At 45.5% G+C, this 21,241-nt stretch overlaps 1 protein-coding gene across 2 annotated transcripts in view; it reads left to right on the forward strand.

The window, feature by feature from the left end:
• Positions 1-2,605: 2,605 nt before the first annotated feature.
• Positions 2,606-21,241, forward strand: part of SLC25A37 (solute carrier family 25 member 37) — a 35,480-nt gene continuing 16,844 nt past the window's right edge. The window contains exons 1-3 of one of the 2 annotated variants that reach the window (XM_006263903.4): positions 2,606-2,855; positions 19,045-19,273; positions 20,314-20,370. In XM_006263903.4, coding sequence (XP_006263965.2) covers positions 2,652-2,855; positions 19,045-19,273; positions 20,314-20,370 — 490 coding nt within the window. In that variant the 5' untranslated portion in view covers positions 2,606-2,651. Of the gene's footprint in view, positions 2,856-19,044; positions 19,362-20,313; positions 20,371-21,241 lie in introns of those variants that run through there. The other variant, XM_019482457.2, reaches the window with a different exon arrangement.

Raw genomic sequence — 21,241 nt, forward strand, 5'->3', positions numbered from 1 at the left:
CCCCTTGTTCAAGTTTTGGTGAGGTATAGTAAAAAGGAGTCCCTTCATGGTAATGAAGTTGACTAGACACCCTGCAGCCAAGTGGAAGGAAAGGCACAAAAGATCTCAATAGCCTGCAATACAATAATCACAGTTCTTGATTATGAATAACCTCTAGTTACAAGGTAAAATTCATCTTGGTGCAGAAGACTTGAACATCTCAGTTACCTCAGCTAGCTGTTAGGGAGGTTTAACTAGTAAAATGACTGCCTGTGTTAGCTGTGCTCTGGGTGACTTTTGCCTGGAATACAAAGAAAACCATTTTAACATGGGCTAAACGTCATGCCCCTATTCAACCCTGAATCAAGAAAACACCCATGAAGAACATATGGGTTTTTTTTGTAAAGTCAGGACTGCCTTATTGGCCCCTCAAGTGGTTTTGATATACACAAAACACTGTGTTTGTTAGGTCCAAGAAAGCCTTAGTCCTAAGGTTCTCCACAAATAATTCATACATGGCAGCACAGCTGAGATGCAGGCACCTCTGAGATAGAGTTTGACAAGTGACTGGCATGCTGCCAGGGGAAATTAAGGCCATATTCTTATCAAAATGGTGTGGGCCACCTTCCTGTCCTTGCACACAGAATTTGGATGAACTGCCGATAGTTATCCAAGGATTTCAGTGTGAATTATTAGGAAATCTGTGCCCTACTGCTAAGCCATCTAGCTCTGTATTTGTCCTTGTGTTTGTTTATTGATCTTTATATTTGCTTCCCCCCTCTGCATGTTGCTTAAGGAGCCAGTTAGTCACATAATGTGATTTGTGATGATGTTGGGTATTTCAGTTCCTGGATTGCAAGGAATAACTAAAGAGGAGCAGATTGCATATGATTTAATGATATAAATGGTCCCAACAAGCTATTGAGGAAGCTTGTAAAAACCCAGATTACAGAGGGGCAAATTCTATGGTACAAGCAGGCAAATTTGAAGGCACTGCTCCCATAGACAGCAGCAGAGGACTTGGCACAGTGTCCCTTTTTCCTCCCAAGAGCCCCCCCCCCTTTTTTTTAGCAAACTATTTATGTGATTCCCCTTTTGTATTTCTACACACCTGTCATTCCCCAGTGTATTTCTTTGGCATTATCTCCACTTTTTGCTCTCTGTCAAGAGGTCTTCTTTCAAGCAGTGGGATTTTTCATGGGTTAGGATGAAGAGATCAGTAGCTGGTGTGTCTCTCCCAGTGCATTTTTAGGTTTTTTGAGCATCTGATCCTCTCGTGACTTCTGTCTTATGTTTGCCTGTCCAAAGTATTGTCAAATACACAGGTATTGCTCTCCCCTCCCCCTGCACAGGTGTGTGGAGTGAGATGCAAGATAGGGAATGATCAGGGCCCCAACATGTGGAGTGGGTTCAGGGATGCACAGCCCCAGTGGAAGCTTGTGGTGTTGCCTTTGAGGAATGAATCCTTGCAGAATCTTTATGAAATGGGTCCTATTTCTTTCCAGCTAGGGAAACTGAAGCACACAGAGGGGATGTGGCTGCACACATAGACTAAGGCAGAGTTGGTAAAGAAACCTCCCTCTCCAAACTCCCAGTCCTGGACTTTACACAAAAGACTTTCCAAAGCCTCATTCTCTTCTTCATTCAACAGCAGCGGACCCTCTGCCTGTCAGTAACCTCTGCTAAGCCAATGCATTCCAGTTTGTTAAAGGTGTCTCTCTGCTTGTATCCTTAAGTGACCTACATGCACATTTGGAATTGAGATCTGCCTACCAAGTGGCTTCAAATCTCACATGAAAAACTGGCAGTCAGGCCCATTCAGTGCACTGAAAACCTCACGCAAGGTCAGAAATGTGGGTGTGTTGGTGTTTTCCCTAAGGAAAGTTTTGCCAAAATTATTTTTGTTTTTCCTTGGAAAATGTCAATATTGTGAGTCACTGCAGAAGCCCCAAACATTTGGTCTGAAAGCCATAAATATTTTGAGTGTCAGGTGGAAACTGAGAACTGGTAGGACCTATGGGAGGTGGGTGGATAAAAGGAAAGGAGGGTATGTGTACCTATTCATTGACACGCATTAAGTTTAGTACTTGGTTAACCAACCACTAAAATCAACACGCAGTACAGTGGCTTTTTAGTGATGCTTACTGCACAGTGGCCTAATACTACTGCGCAGTAGCGTACTAGCATGGCTTTTGCCCCGTGCGCTACTGTGCAGTTAGCCTCGTGTAGACGCACCCAGAGACACTTTTAGGGGCAATTTCATGTCTTTGTTGAGAAGGGCCAGGCCCAGACTTCCATTCCAGGGTCTCTGACAAGGGGCATCTCTTGCCTAGGGAAACCCTGGCCCTGCCTTCACATCTCATGTAGAGCTCTTGCCCACCGATGCCTCCTGCTCCTGCCCCAGGGCAACCCCTGCCCGCAGCAGAGACACCTCCCATCCTCCTGGAGCTCTGCTTGGGAACCTTGACGTCACCGGGCCGGGACAGTGCAACATTGCGCGCGTGACGCCACAATGGGCGGGGACGGCCTGGGCCAATCGGCGGCTGCCATTGGAGGAGGGAGCCGGGGGCGTGGCTGGCAGGGTGTCACTTTAAGTAGTGAACTTTCTGCCGCCCTCCCGCTCGCCGCGGCTCCCTCCCACCCGGCCCTTGCCCTTGCCCTTGCGCGTGCGGATGGAGCTGCGCTGCAGCGTGGCGGGCAGCGGCGGGGGCCAGGCGGCCGTGGGGGCCGGGCCGGGGCTGGCCATGGAGGGCCAGGGCTGCGGGGAGGACTACGAGAGCCTGCCCACCAGCGTCTCCCCCTCCACCCACATGGTGGCTGGGGCGGTGGCCGGGATCATGGAGCACACGGTCATGTACCCCGTGGACTCGGTGAAGGTGAGGGGGCCGGGGGCTGCATGCCCGGGGCGGCGGGAGCAGGGGCTCCTGCCCCTGCCCTGTTCGGGGATGGGGATGCTGCTGCTGCCATCATGCAGCCCCGCTGCTTCCTCCCTCGGGTCATGGAGCGTGGGCTGGCTTCGGATGCTCTCCTGCCTGCAGGCAGCATGTATGGCACGGGACTGCCAGGGCTTCCCGCCCCCTCTGCCTGCCTTGCGGCCAAGGGCTGGGACTGTCTCCTTCCTCTGTCACCCCCTTGCTCTGTGGTTGTTGGCCAAAACAAAAATGCCAGGGAGGTGCCGCCAGTGTCAAACCCTTAGCGTAAAACCCATGCCCCTTGACGCATGAGTAAGCCAGGCAGAAGGGCGAAGAGAGCAAGGAGAGGATGGCTACAGGTGCCCTTGGGTGACTTGGGATTCCCAGAACTAGGGGACCCTGGGGTTGTACATGCTGTGGTGGTGGGCCTGGAAGATGCAGGGGTTTAAAGGGAGGAGGAAGTTGTAGGAGCAGGTGAGTGCTGCCGGCTGCCTGGGCAAAAGTCCACCTTGTGTCATCTTGCTGCTGCTTCCCTTGCAGGGGGGGGAAGAGCTAGTTTGCCTTTAAGAAATGCCAGGATAATCCCCAGAATTGTGCAACCAACAGTGAACCCGTCCGTGGAACCTGTTTGATCCCTTTCTGAGGGCGTTCCAACATGTTGTTCAGTGCATGGAGGAAACCTGGCAAGAGGAGCAGCGGCGGAGCCTAATCCCCCTTGCTAAGGAGTCTTTGAAAGCCTCTGTCTCTCCAGGTTCAGTGGCTTGTGGCAGGAAGGATCAAGTGTGGATCGAGAGCAGTGGGGGAGCAGAAAGACCCAGCAGCAGAATTTTTTGTTTGTTTTTTTTCCATTTAGGGGTGCACACGTGGCAGTTTTAAAGGCAGCCTGCAGTCACCTTTGCCTGTAATCTTAGCAGGAGGTGATTGACTGCCTTCAGTGGACCACTAGTGTGTTTCCTCAGTTGAGGAGAAGAAAACCTTTACCTGAAATTCCAGCCCTGTGCATTTAGTTCAGGTACATGCAATGCTGTATCTCAAGAGTTGGCAATATTTTTGGGGCGAGCACTAAAAACCCTTGCAACCTGGCCTCGGAAGATGTTGGTGTGCCAGGTCAGACAATGGGGGAGCCACAAGGGGCCTGATCCTTGTTGTGGTAGTGCAGCCTTGGCCCCTTCTCTGCTGTGCTCCCTGAGGCATGTGTGCAGCTGCTGCCAGCAACAAACAAGGCCATGGCTCTGGACCCTGGTGCAGCTGCTTGTGGCCTCATGGCTTTCCGCTTTGAGCAGCCTAGGCTCTGGGCAACCCACCACAGAGCCCAGGCTGCTCTCAGCAGGCAGCTGCGAGCCTGCAAGTGGCTGTACCAGGGTCCGGAGCCCTGGCCGGGCTCGCTGCCAGCAGTGACTGCACATGTGCTTCAGGGCACAGTGGGCAATGGGCCGTGGCTGCACTGCTTCCAGCTGCGTGCCCCGAGACGTGTGTGCAGCTGCCTCCGGCCACAGAGCCAGGCCAGGGCTCTGTACCCTGATGCAGCTGTTTACACCCTGCCCTCTGCCTGCTGTGAGCAGCCTGGGCTCTGTGGTGGTGGCAGCTGTACATGCGCTTTGGGGTACATGGAGGGGAAGGGGCTGGGGTTATGCCCAGGCCCCTTTGCCGGGTGCCCCGAGGCATGTGTGCAGCCCCTGCCAGGCTGGGGCTCCAGACCCTGGTGCACTAGTTGCAGCCTCCCAGCTGCTTGACACATCCAGCCCCAGCTGTGGGCCTGGGCCAGCTGTGGCATGCCAAGCAAAATGGCCTCATGGTCTGGCATGCACACTGAGGATTGCCACCCCCTGCTCTATCAGACCTGTCTTCTGGGAAATTGCTGAATGTAGTATTATGATATTAACAGCCCTGTCTGGGGCACTTGATGCCATCATGTGTAAGGTGGGCACTAGTGATAATGTGACTACTTGTGTGTAATGAATTTGGAAGCTCTCAAGTGTTTGTCTAAATATGCATGGATCTCAGGGTCATGATTTGGCCTGGCAAAGCTTGTTTGTGACCGTTCTTGAGCTATGCAACCTTTCTTAGATAGAATGTAAGCTAAAATTTACATTAAAATGTACGAAGATCGCAGACATCATGACGGAGTGGTGCGTCCTTTTTAAGTGGTCTGTTGACTTTCTGACACAATTGAGGGAGTAGGCAGGCTTGAAAGTAGGGCTATACAAAATCTGTTTAACAACATCAAACAGAATTCTAGCTTAATTTCTCTCTGTCAGTCCCAGCTCACTGAATGCTTGCTTGCTTGCTTGCTTGTAAAAGGAGCAGCGTGTGGCCTCATCTCCCTCATTAAAGAGAGGGATTTGGGGTGGGAAGGTACTAACTTTATTAGCCTTCTGTGGTGAAACCAGATAGACCTGTGCTGTGACCTGGAAAGCCAAATGAAATTAGTGGGTTGCAGGCTGAGTCAGCAGAATCTAATGCTGCTTTATGTATGACATGAGCAAAATCCAGTGTGAAAGTAAAAACTTAGTTTAGGAGCTCACCTTGTTCTTGTCAAGGTACCTGGGCTGACTTTCCAGATAGTAGCCTGAGAGAGAGAACAGCTTTGTCATTGGGGAACAAGGTGGGAAGTTTGGTCTCCTGTGTCCTGTTTCTGAATCTGTTGGAGGCTGCTTCTTGTGCTTTTGCTTAGTGTCTCTGCTTCCCAGTATCTCAGTTACTCCTGTGATTAGTGGGCATACCCCCTCGTGCACAGCTTGAGACATTAGTTGTATTTGTAAATGTGTGAGAACTGCAAAAGTAGCACTTGCCTGTCCTAACACAGATTGTATTGTGCAAATCAAACTGGTAGTCTCCGTTACCTGTGTGTATGGTGCATTTCCTCCCCCCCACCCCCCCCCCCATATTCAACACGCACTATTTGAGAGGTACCTTAGAATAGTAGAACTTGTCAATTTTAGGATGTGGAATGCTTCATATTATGCTGCCAAGGTTTCTCTCTCATTTGGCAGGTGACCCCTACCTGCTTTTCTTCAACATTGTAAAGCATTGTAATCTTGGGTCTTTCCTTCTGTAAGGTTCTTAAGTGGGGAATCACAGTAAACTAACCCTTCTTGTACTGTCAAATGGAGGAAATATGGGGTCCTGGCATGTAAACAATTGAGAACAGATACTTTAATTTATCCCCTTGTCGGTGCATGCAGGAGCGTATGAAACAACAACAGATAAATGATGGAATTTCCTTGTCTTCCATACTCCACTCATCAGACTGCTGATGAGCTAGGCGCATCGGCAGACTAAGATACGAAGAGGGAATGTTTGTGCCTGCTTTTGTTGGTTTCTAGTAGGAACATCTCGTACGTGTGTTCCTCTTGGCTCTTAGATTTAAATCATTGTGTGCTGTCTTAAAATCCACAGTCACTGTGGGACACAATTACCTTTGGATCTGGGTTCTGCTTTATAGTACAGAATCGTAGAAAATTAGGGTTGGAAGGGACCTCAGGAGGTTGTCTAGTCCAACCACCTGCTCAAAGGCAGGACCATACCTGACTAGATCATCCCAGCCAAGATTTTTGCCTACATGTCATACTATAACTGTTTACAGCTAGTAGTACTGGCTGTAAATAGTTAACATTAACCCCATTGCCACTGTGGGTTTTGTGTTAACAGACAAACAGTTATAATGAGCACATTTATATTTTGCTAAGTCATGGAGTCATTCATCAACATGCAGGACTTTCCAGTGTTATTCAGCAGGGAATTGCCTTGACTGGGAAATGGCTAGGAATAGAGAGAAAATGAAAGTAATATGTCTGGGGTTTTTTCTTTTAACTAGAGTTCCTTCTGTAGCAGCGTGTAAATACAGTTGGATCTACTGCACAGTGGAGTGGAAGTCCTAAATTGCTTTACACTCTGGCAGTATTTGCTATCCATGGCAGTTAACTAACATTTTTCTCCTGTGGGTGGGGAGACAACTTGATTGTGATTCTTCACACTTACAGAAGACCTGTCACTGCTTAGAGGTGGGTAAATTTTTCCATGCTATAGCTGTGGAAACTTGTTGCAGGGGCCCACCATATCAGTGGCAGAAATGCAAATACAGTCCTGGCCTAAAGTTTCTTATTCTGTCCCCTGATCATGAAATCCTGATGCCACACACAGAGCCTGCTTTTCCTAATTGGATACGTTAGGAGTGAAGGCTGAAAATACTGAAATATCAGACTAGCTGTTTTAGTCTAGCAAAAATTATCGAATGCTATCGATGATACTTGAATTTTGCAATGCAAGTTTCCCAATCCCACATCATATAATAAACTTCTTACTGCTGCCATGGAAAGTCTTCACATGTTCTTCTTGAGCAAAGCTGGGTAAATATAAGAGAAGTATAGAGGCATATGCACAGGCAGAAGATTGGATAATCCAGAATTTAGCCAAGAGACAGGAATTTACCAAAAGTTCAGTGGGTCATTTAAGAGAAATGGGACATTTTTCTTTTGTCTCTTGAGACAAGTTGACCATCCTTTTTTAGTGTGTCTTTTAACTGAAAAGGAAGTTGTGATGTGGCGATTGTGTTAGTCAGTCAATTGTGGGGCTGAGCGATTGGAATAGCCTGACTTGTTACATAAAATTGCCTCCCTGAAGTGATGCAAGTGGCTGGCTTCCTCTAAAAGGAAACATGATTGATTTCCAGCATCCCTTTTTCTGGTAAAAAGAAAATGAAAATGTTGCAATGTGTAGAGCAGTTTTTCTTTCCATGTTGCAGTTATACTTTGGCTTTTTTCTTTTGTTTTGACTTTTTTTTTTTTCTTAATGAAGGGTTAGCTATGTTTAAAGCAGGCAGTGTAGTCATGAGTCTTACTGAGGGCAATGTGTAGCTCTTAGATGTGTGACAATATGCACTGAAAGAGCAGCTTGGAAACCTTTTTTTGATTTAAATTAAAAAAAAATAAATTTTTTTTTTTGATAATAGTACTGCCCATCATAGTGATATACAAAGATCTCTTGATACAGCTGTGTCACTGCTGTGCCTAATTGTGACAGGAGGAGGCAGAATTGATTTCTTGGTGCTTTTTGTATGAATGAAACTTCAGAAACTGTATTATTTGGTGTCTTCTAAACGGAGAAACAACCATTTGTTAGTTGTATGTTTGCAGGTTTTTCCTTTGTGTTAATCTGTGACAAGTAGTCCTGATTTAGGAAAAAAAAGAAAAAAAAGACACATGACTAATCTCTGCAGAAGTTGTACGTAGGTTATAATTTATGTTTCTGCTAGGGGTTGTACCTATGCTTGTTAGGGGTTTTTAAAAAGTCCATCCAGTATGCTGATTAAGCCTGTGTTTTACCTTTTGGGATGGGAGTGGAGGAAAGAGAAGGGACTTCTAGAAATCTGCCTTTAAACCTGAAGGAGAGAAACACGGTACTTACACAGGGGTGTGGGAGAAAGTGTGGTGGTATTGTCTGAGGTTGCACCCTGTCCATGCAACTGTATAACTCTCTTCTTACTAGTGATCTACTCTGCACAAAGCAAACAGAAATTTATTTGCAGTTGCTTTTAGTTGCTTAGATATGAGTGTTACTTGTAATGTAGGTCATCAAAATACAAATGAATACAGTGCGATTGCTTGTTTTGTGCTGGGATGGAGGTTGGCTGGCATCACCATAAATTCTTGATCTGATTTACTGGTTAGAGAAAAATCAAGCTGGTCTCTGAAAGATGCTTTGTTGTATTTTCCTGGTTCTAAAAAGGAACATTTGTATCTTCAGAGCTTGGCTGTAGCAGCTGCTGATATCACATGCCTCTACCTGGATATGGTACCAGTTGTAGCTTAAATTGGTGTTGCTTGGACTTCCTATAATTGCTTCTTGTAAACAGATTACATCAAGTCTCAGGCATTTGGAAAACTGCGCTGAAGCATATAACTTGTTGCTTCTGCATCATGTTTTGTCTGATCCTACAAACTACTTATGTTTCTTTCCGATATGCTCTTAGATCATAGAAAACTCAACCTGGAAGGCCAGTCGGCCCTGTTCTGGTTAAAGCAGGATTCTGTCACCATCCATGCCAAGAGGAATGACTACCTTAGGACGAAGCCTCTGGACTGAGATTCTGTAGATCAGAGTTAATTTCCTGGTTCTACCAGATGCTGAGTGCCTGTGGGCAGCTTGTTTCATCTGTGTCTGTTCCCCAGTCTGTACAGCAGGATGAAAGCTGCTTTCTTTAAAGGCTTGGGTTACGTTAGTCAGCTTGGAGCTATGACAGTATTAGTGAATGTCCAGATTTAAAAAACCGTAAAAATCTGGAATTTCCCTTACTTGCTGCCCTTACAAAATGGAGAGAGGTCCTGGGTACCGCTGGTGACCTGTCCTCAGAAACCAATCGGGCTCTATGGACTTAGTCAGGAGCTAAATGTACCAATCAAGCCATTGTTATATAGGCACATCTATTGGGTTTTATCTGAGTGAGGCAGCAAATGAAAAATTAGATAATCCAATTAGATTGTATACATGAACATTCAAAAAAATTAGTGCACATCCTGGTTTGTGCAAGGATTTCCATGGGTCAGCTTAAGCATTGCCTCCCTCAGGTAAATTTGAAACCAGCTTTACTGGGTAATCTTTAATTGTTCTAGATGCTTTGCTGCTTATACAATAAGGATTATTTTAAGTTAGTTGGCATAAAAGTTACTTGATTGCTTTGCAAACAGTAGGCATGTGAAGGCTTTGAAAGAACTGATTTAACCAGGTAAGGTAGCTGAAAGAACTGAATTGTCCATGCTGGTATCTGGATTTGTATCATCCAAGATGCAAACTGGTTCTGGTCACTGTGGTACAAGGGGACTGATTATTATCAGAAGTCCATGTACACAAATGCCAGTGAAGCACCACTTGGATAATGGAGCACACTCTGGAGCTCCTCTTTGAGGTCCTGGGCTATAAATTCAGTTGCTAAAAAAAACTCTTGCCCTCATTGTAAGTTTCTAAATGTCACTTTTTAAAAGTATATTCAGGTGTCTGTCAGCAATACTGGGCAATAGTCACTGCAGGTAAATGTACCGTAAGTTTATTCCCATAGCTCTGAATAGTCTTAACAAAGCAATAATTACTTAACCAGTACTACAAATGCCAAATTAGAGCAGGTTTATGTTTATTTCTAAAGGACTCTAGCTGGGGTTTGACTGTAGAAGATGAGCATCAGGATTATAAAGGGCTTTAGGTTCTTTGTGGGGGGGGGGGGTTCAGCTCTTGTCTTACGGGTCTTTTCTTGCTTTATGGGAGGCTGTATTCTGATGTGTGCCTCTCTTGGGACTTAAAGCCACAGTGTGCTCAGCCCTGCTGGACTATGAGGCACTCCTAGGGTGCAGGCTAGATTGTGATGAATCTGTTACTGGCTCAGCTGTGATGGTCTGGAGTGAAGCAGAGTCTGAGAGGCTGAAAGACAAGGGTGTTAGAGACTAATTCCCTGTCTTTTGCCAGTTCACACCTGGATCCAAGCTATTGTCAACCCTGGCTTAGGTTTTTTAAATGCAGGGAGTGTCAGAACTTGCACCACCTTGTATGCTTAAGCTCAGTTGCTCAGTCAAGAGTCCACGGTCAGCATGATTCAGCATGAACTTCGGAGAAATGTGGGATCGTCTTGCAAACAGGGCATTCAACTCAGACTCTCAAAATTGTGGCTAGATTCCTGGCTTTGCCACAAATCGACCGACTTCCCAAGGTCATACAGCGTGTCTCTCTGCACCTCAGTCTTTTCCAGCTGTAAAATGTCTTTTTCCCTGCCATTTGTTATGCCTGATCCAGGAAGCAGGTAGGATTTTGACCTCAGTACTTGTAAACCACCCAGCACAGGGGCCCTGGATGTTTGCTGCTGATGTTTTAATACATTGCTCAGCGCAGAAGAGCAGGAAGGAAACTTTCATAGGGATGGGGAAGCATTCAGTCCTTGCATTAAAAGCAGGCTGGGCAAGGCTGTACTTGCACATAGAAGTCCCAAGTGATGTGACATTTAAATCTTTGGAGTACTGTGTCCAGTTCTGGGTGCCGCACTTCAGGAGGAATGTGGACCGCGTCGAGAGGGTCCAGAGGAGGGCCACTCGCATGATCGGGGGCAGCAAAGCAGGCCCTACAAGCGGAGGCTACGGGACCTGAACCTGTTCAGCTTCCACAAGAGAAGGCTGAGAGGGGATCTGGTGGCCGTCTACAAGCTGGCCGAGGAGGATCAGCAGGCTGTGGGAGAGTCCCTGTTCCGCCGAGCACTACCGGGAGTAATGAGGAATAACAGCCATAAGCTGACCGAGAGTAGATTCAGGCTAGCTATCAGGAGGTGCTACTTCACAGTCAGGGCGGCTAGGATCTGGAACCAACTTCCAAGGCAAGTGGTGCTCGCCCCTGCCCTGGGGGTCTTCAAAAGGAGGCTAGATAATTGCCTAGCTGGGGTCATTTGACCCCAGAATTCTTTCCTGCCCGTGGCAGGGGGTCGGACTTGATGATCTGCTCGGGTCCCTTCCGACCCTACCTACTATGAAGCTATAAATATGAAATAACTACTGTTTTGCCCCAGTGCAGCTGTGAATTTGCTAGTGGCAATGCTTTGCTCAAGTTTAAATTGCTGTGCAAGGTTTCGGAGTGATTTACAAAGGAGGTCAATATTATCTCCATTCCTCTCAATTGTAAAGAGAGCAGTGAGTTGCTAGCGGTTATCCTGCAGATCAGTGGCACTGCTAGGAGTAGTTGTCTTCTTCTAAGTCCCAGTCCCATGCAAGTCCCAGTCCCATTCAGGATATAACTTGTTGTACACATGTTCTGTTGAGAAGTTTTTGCTAGCACTGGACCAGGCTGCCTGGGTCCACACCCTTGCTCTTGCAGGTAACTGCATTGCCTTATAAAAGGGACCATACAGTCAAACACCATCTGAAGTTAGGGGTATTTTGCCCCTGGGACATGAGTAGATTTCCCAGGATCAGGCTCAACGCTTTAATGCCATTCTCTACTGTTTGATATCTCTTTGGGCTGGGCAGCCTATTGGCACACATGAGCATTACTGATAAGATGTTTTATTTTTTTGCTAAGAAAATATTTCTATATTCATGTCTAAACTAAGCACTCTTGGATTGGGCCAAAATGTGGCCTAGTTTGTGCAAAAGAGCACCTGGAAGCCAAATATTTATAAAACTGTTGGTAACTAAATTGTGCAGTCCTCAAGTACTTCCATTCTTTGACCCACTTGCTTTTGGCCACATGTCTTCATTGGTGACTGTGACTGGTTGCTTCGGGAAGCTGAGCTGCATTTTTAAACTTAATTTCTTTGGCTTCTGAGTTGAACTCATCAGGCTGCCTTGATTTTTCAGCCAAGACTTAATATGTTCTAGGTTAGTGGTATGTTAGTGGTTTTAGGTTTTGTTCTTAATGTGTTTAACAACGATTAATTTGCATGGACATGTTCTGGCTTTTCAAAGTGGTTTAACCTTGTGAAGAAGAGTTAGTTTGCATCTTAACCAGCAGCAGGTTGAATATAACTCATTGGAGTTGCTTTTGTCCACAACCTAAATTAGGCAGTTTTTATCTACTGTGATCTGTCATTTTTTTTTTTTTTTTCCTTTCCTGTTGTCTTTACAGCTCAAGTGATGACAGTGATGGAAAGGAGCACAATCCAGAGTCCTGACTCTGCACATATCTCGGCTTCCCCTGTGTGCACTTGCTTCTGTGAGGTCTTGGCGATGTGGGGAAAATGCCTGGAAGAAACTGTTCTTCAGTAGTGTCCTTTGTTGCAGTTTTCTGAAATGAGTTGTGTTACTTTGGAATAGCGTACTCGGTGTATAGGAATCAAAATGCTTATTTCAGAGTAGTATTAACCTGAGGAGCTGTTGCAGAAAAATTGATCCTGCAGTAATTATTCATTCAACTTTGTGCAGATAGACCTGAGACCATGTATGTGAAGTCCAGTCTACCATTAAAAGGTTCTCGTGGTGTTGCACCAAGTCATCCTGTGCTTTAGCAGCGGCTTAGATGGGCAGAGCTGTGCTGGTGTCAAGTTTCCTGAATGAAGGAATTACATTGGCAAAAGTCTACTATTGCTTCCATATTTAAAATGTTTTAAAATGGTTTGCTGGTATCAAGTAGCACAACTTACAGCCCTGGCAAAAGTCCAAATGTAGACCTGGCCTGAATGAAACAATGCACTTGGCTAGGAGAGCAGTTGGGGGGGCAAAGCTTTTAACTCTTGACTAAAACCCTTTGCGTCTTGACACCTTGGACCAGGGGAAGACAGTTATTTTGGGTGGAGGGCCACTTATTGAGTTTTGGCAAGCTGTTGAGGCCACATGGGTAACCCCACCCCCTGGGTGCCCTGCCCTCCAGTCACCCACCATCTTGGGACCAGAAGTTCTACCCCCTAACCCTCGGACTTTGCCACCAGAAGTCCCTCCCCTTCCCCCAGAAATACCACGTTCAGCAAGGGGTTTTGCCATCTTGGAAACAGAAAAATACCAAATTTATATTCTAAAAATCGAACATGTACAACATTCATTAATTTGATTAAAAAATATATATATTTTTGTCCTGGTTGACATGCATTTTTGCAGTGTACACAGAGGTGATTGCACAATAGCTTAAAATTAAGTCTTACTCCTGTATATTGTGGGCAGGTTATGGGGAGTGGGTATAGGTTTGTGGGGGGCTGTGGGGAGGGAAAGGTGTGTGGGGTGAGGGAGCGTATGTGTGTAGATATGTGGGGTGTGGGTGGGTATGGGTTTTGTTGGGAGCAGTGTGTGGGGGGAGGGTAGTGGGGGTCTGCATGTATGGTGGGGCGTGCTTGCGGGACTGGACTTTCTCTCTCTGACTCGTTGCGCACGCACACACTCTCCTGGCCCTGCCAGCATGGGCCCCATGCTTCCACGGTCTGGCAACGCAGCCTGGGGGCCACATGGTGTCGAAGCAGATGTGCAGCAAAGCAGTGAAAGCCAGGGCAGGCAGAGGCTTCCGGTTGGAGGTAGGGCAGGGCCAGGCCAGCTTTGTTGGTGTCTCCTGCTGCCTCCCCTCTGGGTCCTACTGCCCCTGTCTCCTGTCATCTTTGACAGGCAGCCAGGAGCAGATAAACATTAATTTTTTCTAAATTTTTTAGGGGCCCTACAGCCTGGATAGAATGGTTTGGCGGGCCAAATTTGGCCCACGGGCCCTATTTTGCCTGCCCCTGCCTTAAACTTAAAGCTAATTTGTAAAATAGTCCATTTTACCAGTTTAGCCCTTCTCTCTTACTTCTTAAAGCTTTCTTTTTTTTTTAAATTTATCTGTCTGTCTGTCTTTGGAAAGACTGAACACTTTAAGTCTGGGACCTAGTGCATGCCTGTGGTCCTACAAGTGCTTACCTAGTGGCAGTTGTGTGCTAGCCCCCCTGGGACAGTTTGGGTTGTCTGCCCTTCATGGGAAGGATTAAGCTCTTAACTTTTATACACTTGTGCCATTTGTGACTTTGCTCAGCACATATGTTGAAAAGCTGAAATGAAATGCCAGGTCCCCTGGAATGTAGTCTCCTCAGGTGACTTGTTGCGTCAGATTAGTGGTGGCACGTGGGCTAAAAGAGACCTGCTGGCTGTTTTGCCACTTTTATAGATTTGTTTTTTCCTTCTTCCCTGCACTACCTCTTAATATTGGTGTCTGTGTTTTTCCTGGACACAGTAATACAGCCTGCAGGTGGGGAGTGGGGAGGGAGCATTGTGTTCTCAGATTTGAGGGCAGTGATTGGCTTGAAACTAGAATAAGTGCACTGCTGCTTGTTAAGGGGACTTGGACTAATACTACAATTTAACTAAAGATGGGGAAGATTGTGTGCCTTTCACTATGCTTAGGTTATTACCCCTTCACTGAATCCTCTGGGGCCAACTAATACATTGCCACCTATATTGTTGTTGTTGTTCCTGCTGCTGTTTCTGTTTGTACACTTTTTGCTTTCCCCAACATCTTTGTTTTGGAATTGATTCAGGAATGTAGACTTTCCACTCAATGAAGTTAGCACCCCCCACATCCAGTTAATCTTGAGGAGGGAGACTGTAAACAGCGCTGCTACCTTGTACTAGGCAACAGATTAGCTGACTTCCCGGTCCTAGAACAGTGAGTAGGGAAGTTGCAGCATGCTTTGTCACAAGCCACTTCTAAGCTTCTTCTTTTCCCCCCTCTTAAGTGTTGAGTTTAAGTTTGACCATACATGGCACAGTGTTTACTTACATAGTAAAAGCATGTGCTCTGACTTCAGCAAGGATTTCCTGCCTAATCTCTGAAAGTGTTTGGTTGTTAGTCCTCCCTCTAAACTAGAGCACACAAAATATGCAGAAGTAAGGGATAGCCCTTTAATAGAGAGATATGAGCTTAGTTCCTGGCTCTGCCACAGGCACTAAGGGTGCAGACAGAAGTAGGGTTACCATACATCTGGGTTTTCCCAGACACGTCCTCTTTTTGGACCTTCCAATCTCCGTCCAGGTGGTCTGTTTGTTGCTTTTTTTTAAACCTGAACCAGTGTCTGGGATTTTGCTCTGCTCTGGTGGGAGCTGGGGGAGGGTGATTGGAGGCAGCAGGTGCACATGCATCTGCATGCGCATATACACGTCTGACATGCAGCCAGGCAGGGAAGTGGGAGCAGCCCCGGCAGACTTACGTGCATCTAGCTGTTGGGAGAGGGAAGGTTGGAGGGTTGGGGCTGGGGGACTGTCCAGAGGTCTGGGAGGGGTAGCGGGGGTGTGCGGAGGGGATGGATGTATGAGGGGAGTAGGTGCCTGCCAACTGTGGGGGAAGCTGTCTATGTGGCAAGGCAGGTGGGGTGGGGGCAGGCACCTGCCCCTCCAGCATGGGAAGAGGGCAGGGCAGCCCTTTAGGGATGGCGGGGAGCTCTGTGGCCAGGCTGGCAGCACTGGGATTGATGCCTGTGCTCATGGGGCTAGACTGGCTGGGAAATGCTGTCCAGAGGGGTGTGTGGCCAAGCTGCCTGGCACTGAAGGTTGGGGCGGGGGATCTGCAATACACCTTGCTCTCCAAGGGAGCTGAAAACCCCCCCAGACTGAACTCCCTCCGCTCCCATTTCCCCTTCCCATTCTGAAAACAGGAGAGGCTGGCAGCTCTGCAGACACAAGTTACAAAAGACACTACATTTTGTAGCATCTTTATCTGATACCTTATGCAATGAGTAGTCAAATTTTTGACTCAGTTGGACATTTTTAAAGCTGTTTGCAGCTGCGCACACTTGTTTCATCCCAGCTATGAACTGCTTTTGTGGGCAGATCAGGTGAAAATTATCACTGCTGTCTGCACCCTATGTATGGCTTTGGCCATGTGGCCTCACTTTCAACATGATAGAGATAATTTGAGGGCTGCATCAATAGAGGCCAAAAGCACCTGCTATCTGTGGTGAACAGAAGTGATGTTGGGAGGAGTAAAACCAGAAGTGTCATTGTGGTTTGTTAATTCCTCCACTCCTGTTTCCATTTGCTCCTCTTCTAGGGGTGTTGCTGTCTGTTTATGGCATGTTAATTAGCATGCTTTGCATATACCACTGGCTTCTCTTAGTAAACCCAATCACTGCAATTTGCTGGCTGGCAAATCTGCTTCTCTCCTTTAATGGGTGTAATTCCTGTGCTATGTTTTCAGAGGATTTACTGTAATAAAACAATTTGTTTGGATTAGCTTTTTATCTCTTTAATAAATAGTTATGTCTAAGTGGGGTTTGCTGTACTAACTTAGTTAGAAGTCCCGGATTTACAGCTTGCAGTCTTGGTCGGGTGTTAAGTGCACCAGCATAAAGGTGTTGTCTATTTCTGAAGGGTCTATAATAGCTCATGAGGTCCAACCTGTAATTTAACCAAAAATGTCATCTTTAGCTCAGATCTAATAACCTGTAGTCTCTGACTATGCTCAGGAAGTGTGTTTTGCTGTGGTTGGAGCAGGATACTTGGATTTGGGAATGCTTTACAACTGTACATCAGTTTACTTTCACGATCTGTTAACTTGCAAAGTGTTCAGACCTGTACGTGGAAGGTGCTGTAGGGAAGGGCACATTAGATGGACAGCACAGCTTTGCTGTTACTTCAAGCCAAACCAGGCCAGAAATGAAGTTTCCACTCCTTATTTTAGTTTAGCCCCTAAGACACACCTGGTTCAAGCTTTTAGACCAAACAGGACCTTAATGCTGTAATGCAAGGTGGGTTTTACTACCATCAAACTTGAGTCTCAACTGACTCCACTGTATAACAGCTTGTGGCAAGTGAAGTCCTGTTACAGTGTTTCTCACAGTAGGTATTCCCTGAGGCCCTGACTTTTTTTTTTTTTTTATAAACAAAGACATACAGGTTTCATTACACTGTAGTCCCATATTTGCTTTTAGGAAAGTTTCTAAAATGAGCGCAAGCTTACCCACACCAGGATATAATTTATACAACCATTGTAGAAGTGAAGCTGTATTCCTGGTCTGTGAAACAAAGTGGTCCGACTGCATATCTAAGGCAGAAAGCATTAATATACTTCAGAGATGCTTGCTTTCTGAACCGGCTATCAAGATAATTAGCGTTACTAGGAGAGCATGGAGAGGTTAGAAAACTCTTGTCTCCTGTGTCCATGAGGACTGACTTGGGCAAAATGGAGTGATTCAGTTGACTTTTTTTTTTTCCCCTGTGCATCTTCAGAATCCATTTTATAGACCTGCCTTATCCAAAGAGACTAACCCAGTCTAGTCTCTGTTACTCCTCCTCCTCCCCCCCCCCTCCTTCCGATCCATAGTTTTCCATGTGCTTGAAGGAATGAGGCCTTAATGACTTGGGTATGTTTGCAAGTGGGTGTTCTGTTTTGACAAAAGCTTAGGTAATACTTAATGATTTCTGTGAGACTGACTTAACAGCATTCTTATTTCCTATAGCTGCAGCACTTTTCATGTAATGTTCTTTGTTAAACACACTTCTCAGCAGCCCCGTGACATAAATTGTGTTCAAAATGTATAACGTGCTACCTTTGTCAGATTAAATATCATCAGTCAGGGGAGAGCTGCAGTAGCAGAAACTTTTGTGTGGATGAAGAGATGAGGACTTGTGTCATGTTAGAAAATGAGCTTTTCATGAACCTCTGTAGAAAGGTCTCATTAAATGGTCACTGCAAAAGTATAATCCTCTTTTCCTAGGCAGCTTAAAGAATATTGTATATTAGTCTCTTAACATCTAGATAAACTAGGCTTCAGTCAAGCCCACAATTCAGGAGCTGTTCCTGGCTTAGAAATGGATTGCCGACTTTTTTTTCTTCCCCTTGCAGCTTTTCCTCTCTGCTTTTTCCAAAAGTAGGCAATTGGTTAGTTCTAACATACATTTGCTAGTTTTGTTTCTGGTTCTGTAAACTTGGATGGTTATTGCTGACGCCACCCCACTTCTGGAGGATTCACTTTGTACCAGTCTCTGATTTATAACTGACTCGGTAAACTGGATGTCAGGCTCAGACAAAGTTGAAAATGAGAAGTACATTGCAACAGAATGAAATGAAAGCCCTGATTCTGCATTTCTTGTTCAAGCTACTGTCCATGGTGAAGAAACGTGGCCAATTTGGCACGTGGTTGACTGCACTGATATATATATTTTGCTTCTGAAAAATTAGTACCATGGCTCCACAGCTGTGCTGGGAGTATATTATAATAGCTTTGATGTCACTGTGAAAGTATGGAGATATAACGTTTTATAGTGCAGCAAGCCCTGGCAGGCCAAGCAGTCTGCATTCCTTTGCCCAGTAATTTGGGCAGAAATGCTGACACTTGTATTCTGTGCCAGTGTAAGGGATTTCTGCAGCTTTGATGAAAGGGAGCAGGTAGCAGCTTGGGCTGTAGCATCCCCTGGTGGCATGCTCCCAGAGTGCCTGCAACACTGGCATGTACTACAGCTCAAGTGCGTTCAGTCTGAATCTGTGCTGCTTGGTTGGATGGCGAGCAGAGATGAAGAAGCTCTGCCTCTTGCCCTATGCTAATATTGTTCCACAAACTGGAGGGTGATGGCTATTTGTATCCTCTGCCAGCACAGCTGTTGGGGAATAGAATCCTTCAGCTCTTTAACCAGGGAAGCACATGCTGGATTATAGGGTCCTTCCCAGTCTTGAGCTTGAACAATGTGCCTGTCGCTTTCCAGGTGACTGACACGCTCATTCCTCCTGTTTTCTCCTCCAGACCAGAATGCAGAGCCTGCAGCCAGATCCCAAAGCCCAGTACAAGAGCGTGTATGGAGCCCTGAAGAGGATGGTACTCACCGAGGGCTTCTGGAGGCCTTTACGCGGAATTAATGTCACCATGCTGGGAGCTGGCCCTGCCCATGCCATGTATTTTGCCTGCTATGAAAAAATGAAAAGGACTTTAAGTGACATTATTCAGCAAGGAGGAAACAGCCACCTGGCCAACGGTATCACACAAGTTTGCAGCTAACAGCCCATCCCTTACCTGCTTCACATTCTTCATCCTTCTCTCTGCTCCTGAAAAAGAACCCTAGGGTAAACCAGCACAGGCCTCCTTGAGTGCCTTTAACGTGGTGCCTGTCCCTGACAAGTACCTGAAGTAGAAATTCTTGTGTTGGGCACAAGGTGTTGTTTGCACCAGGTGGCTTTTGACCATGTTCATTTGAGTATACAGGCAGAACCCTCTTCTCTGGGCAGTTTTATAGACTGGTATAAAAGTGTGTATATCACAATATTAATTGCTGGTTCCCCCATGACTTGTACATGGTATAATCATGCTCGCACTAAGGCTTTAATTGTCTTGAGGACTGGTTTAAATGAACACATTTTGATTGGGATAGTTTTGCCAATAAAACTTAAATGTTGCAGGCAAGGAGAAATAATTAGAGATGCCATTCAGGCAATGGAGAGATGCAGGGATGGGGAGTGTGGAAATCTGTCTTAAGGAAGAGGGCTGTCACTGAAGAGATGCTCACTTTAGTGCTTAAGGATGAACGAAAGATACTAACTATGATGGAGAAATACTTTATTTACTTTGAAAAATTGATGCTAAGCTTGAGCCAACCCTGACTTATAGGTGCATTCAACCAATTTTATCAGTTTGGATCTGATATTTTATGCTGATTTAGTTAAACTGATGTAACCGTTAGTATGGATGAAGCTTAAAAATGTTTTGGGAGATGAGGAGGGATGCAGTACCCAGGCTGACCAAACTCTGAGATCCAGTAATAGACATACTAAGTTGCAGAAGATTGCTCCAAGCATATTTTATGGATGGATTCGGAGGATTTTATCAAACTTTTCCAGTCTCTTTTTCTTTTTTCTTTTCTCTTTTTTTTTTTTTTTAAATCTCGAGAGAGCATAAGTTGTTGCTGAACTTTGTGTTACTTGTTTTAAAATTGTGGTTTAACTTTGTTCTAAGGTAGGCTCTGTCCCCTGTCAAGGACAGAACTGTGAAGGACACTTCTTTTTTTTTCTTGTTTTGCAGGCATAGCTGGGAGCATGGCCACATTACTCCATGATGCAGTAATGAATCCAGCTGAAGGTAATGTCCTTGTGGAAGTGCATCTGAAGTCGGGGTAGGGAATAAGGGTAGAAAGCATGTTCATATAGAGCACATTAGTTGAAATGTATAAACTAGACTCCTTATTGTCTACCACAGTAAGCTTACATGGAAAAGTTGAGATGACTTGACTCAATTTCAGGTGACCTGCTTGACCACGTGGATTGCAAGCACATATTGTTCTGATGTTTATTAATGACAGCTCCTTTAAGCCAGCTGTGTTAAAGAACAAGACATTCTCGCTGCCTTTGCTGCACTTATTTGATTAAAAGTAGGAAACCCTCTCCCTGAATCTACTGCTGTCCTCACATATAAAATTTAAGTGGGAATCAAAGTCCAAGATGTAAAAACAAATGTGTACTAAAACACACTCTAGCAAATATAAGGGAAGAAATTCAGCCTAAGAGTGACTCTTGATAGAGTGGCTGTCTACATCTGTCTGTAATCAGAACGTGCAATATGATTGTGGGGAAATTTTTTAGGGCATTATACATGGGTAGCTCTTAAAGGCTTTGTTACTTCATTAATGATATTTAAACAGTATTGCTCTAAAACCTAACATCTTGTTAATACACATGAAAACCCTATTTAAACATTCATATTGTTCCTCTGGTCATCCAAAAGACCCTACACTTGAAAAGAGTTTAGGTGAACCTGTTGCCAGGTTGTTACACTTTGAAATCTTTTGCTTCGACTAACGTAATTCACTGGAGTGACTATAGGGGTTTTCTTGTTGCTATTCTTTATTCTCAGAAAACATTTTGGAATTGCCTGCTATTACTTTTGAGAGACTATCCATTTTAAAGTAGATTTCTAGGTATTTCCTTCTGCCACTCGTAAAGTAAGCCAAGGT

Source organism: Alligator mississippiensis, chromosome 7 (genome assembly GCF_030867095.1).
Source record: "Alligator mississippiensis isolate rAllMis1 chromosome 7, rAllMis1, whole genome shotgun sequence".
NCBI lineage: Eukaryota > Metazoa > Chordata > Crocodylia > Alligatoridae > Alligator > Alligator mississippiensis.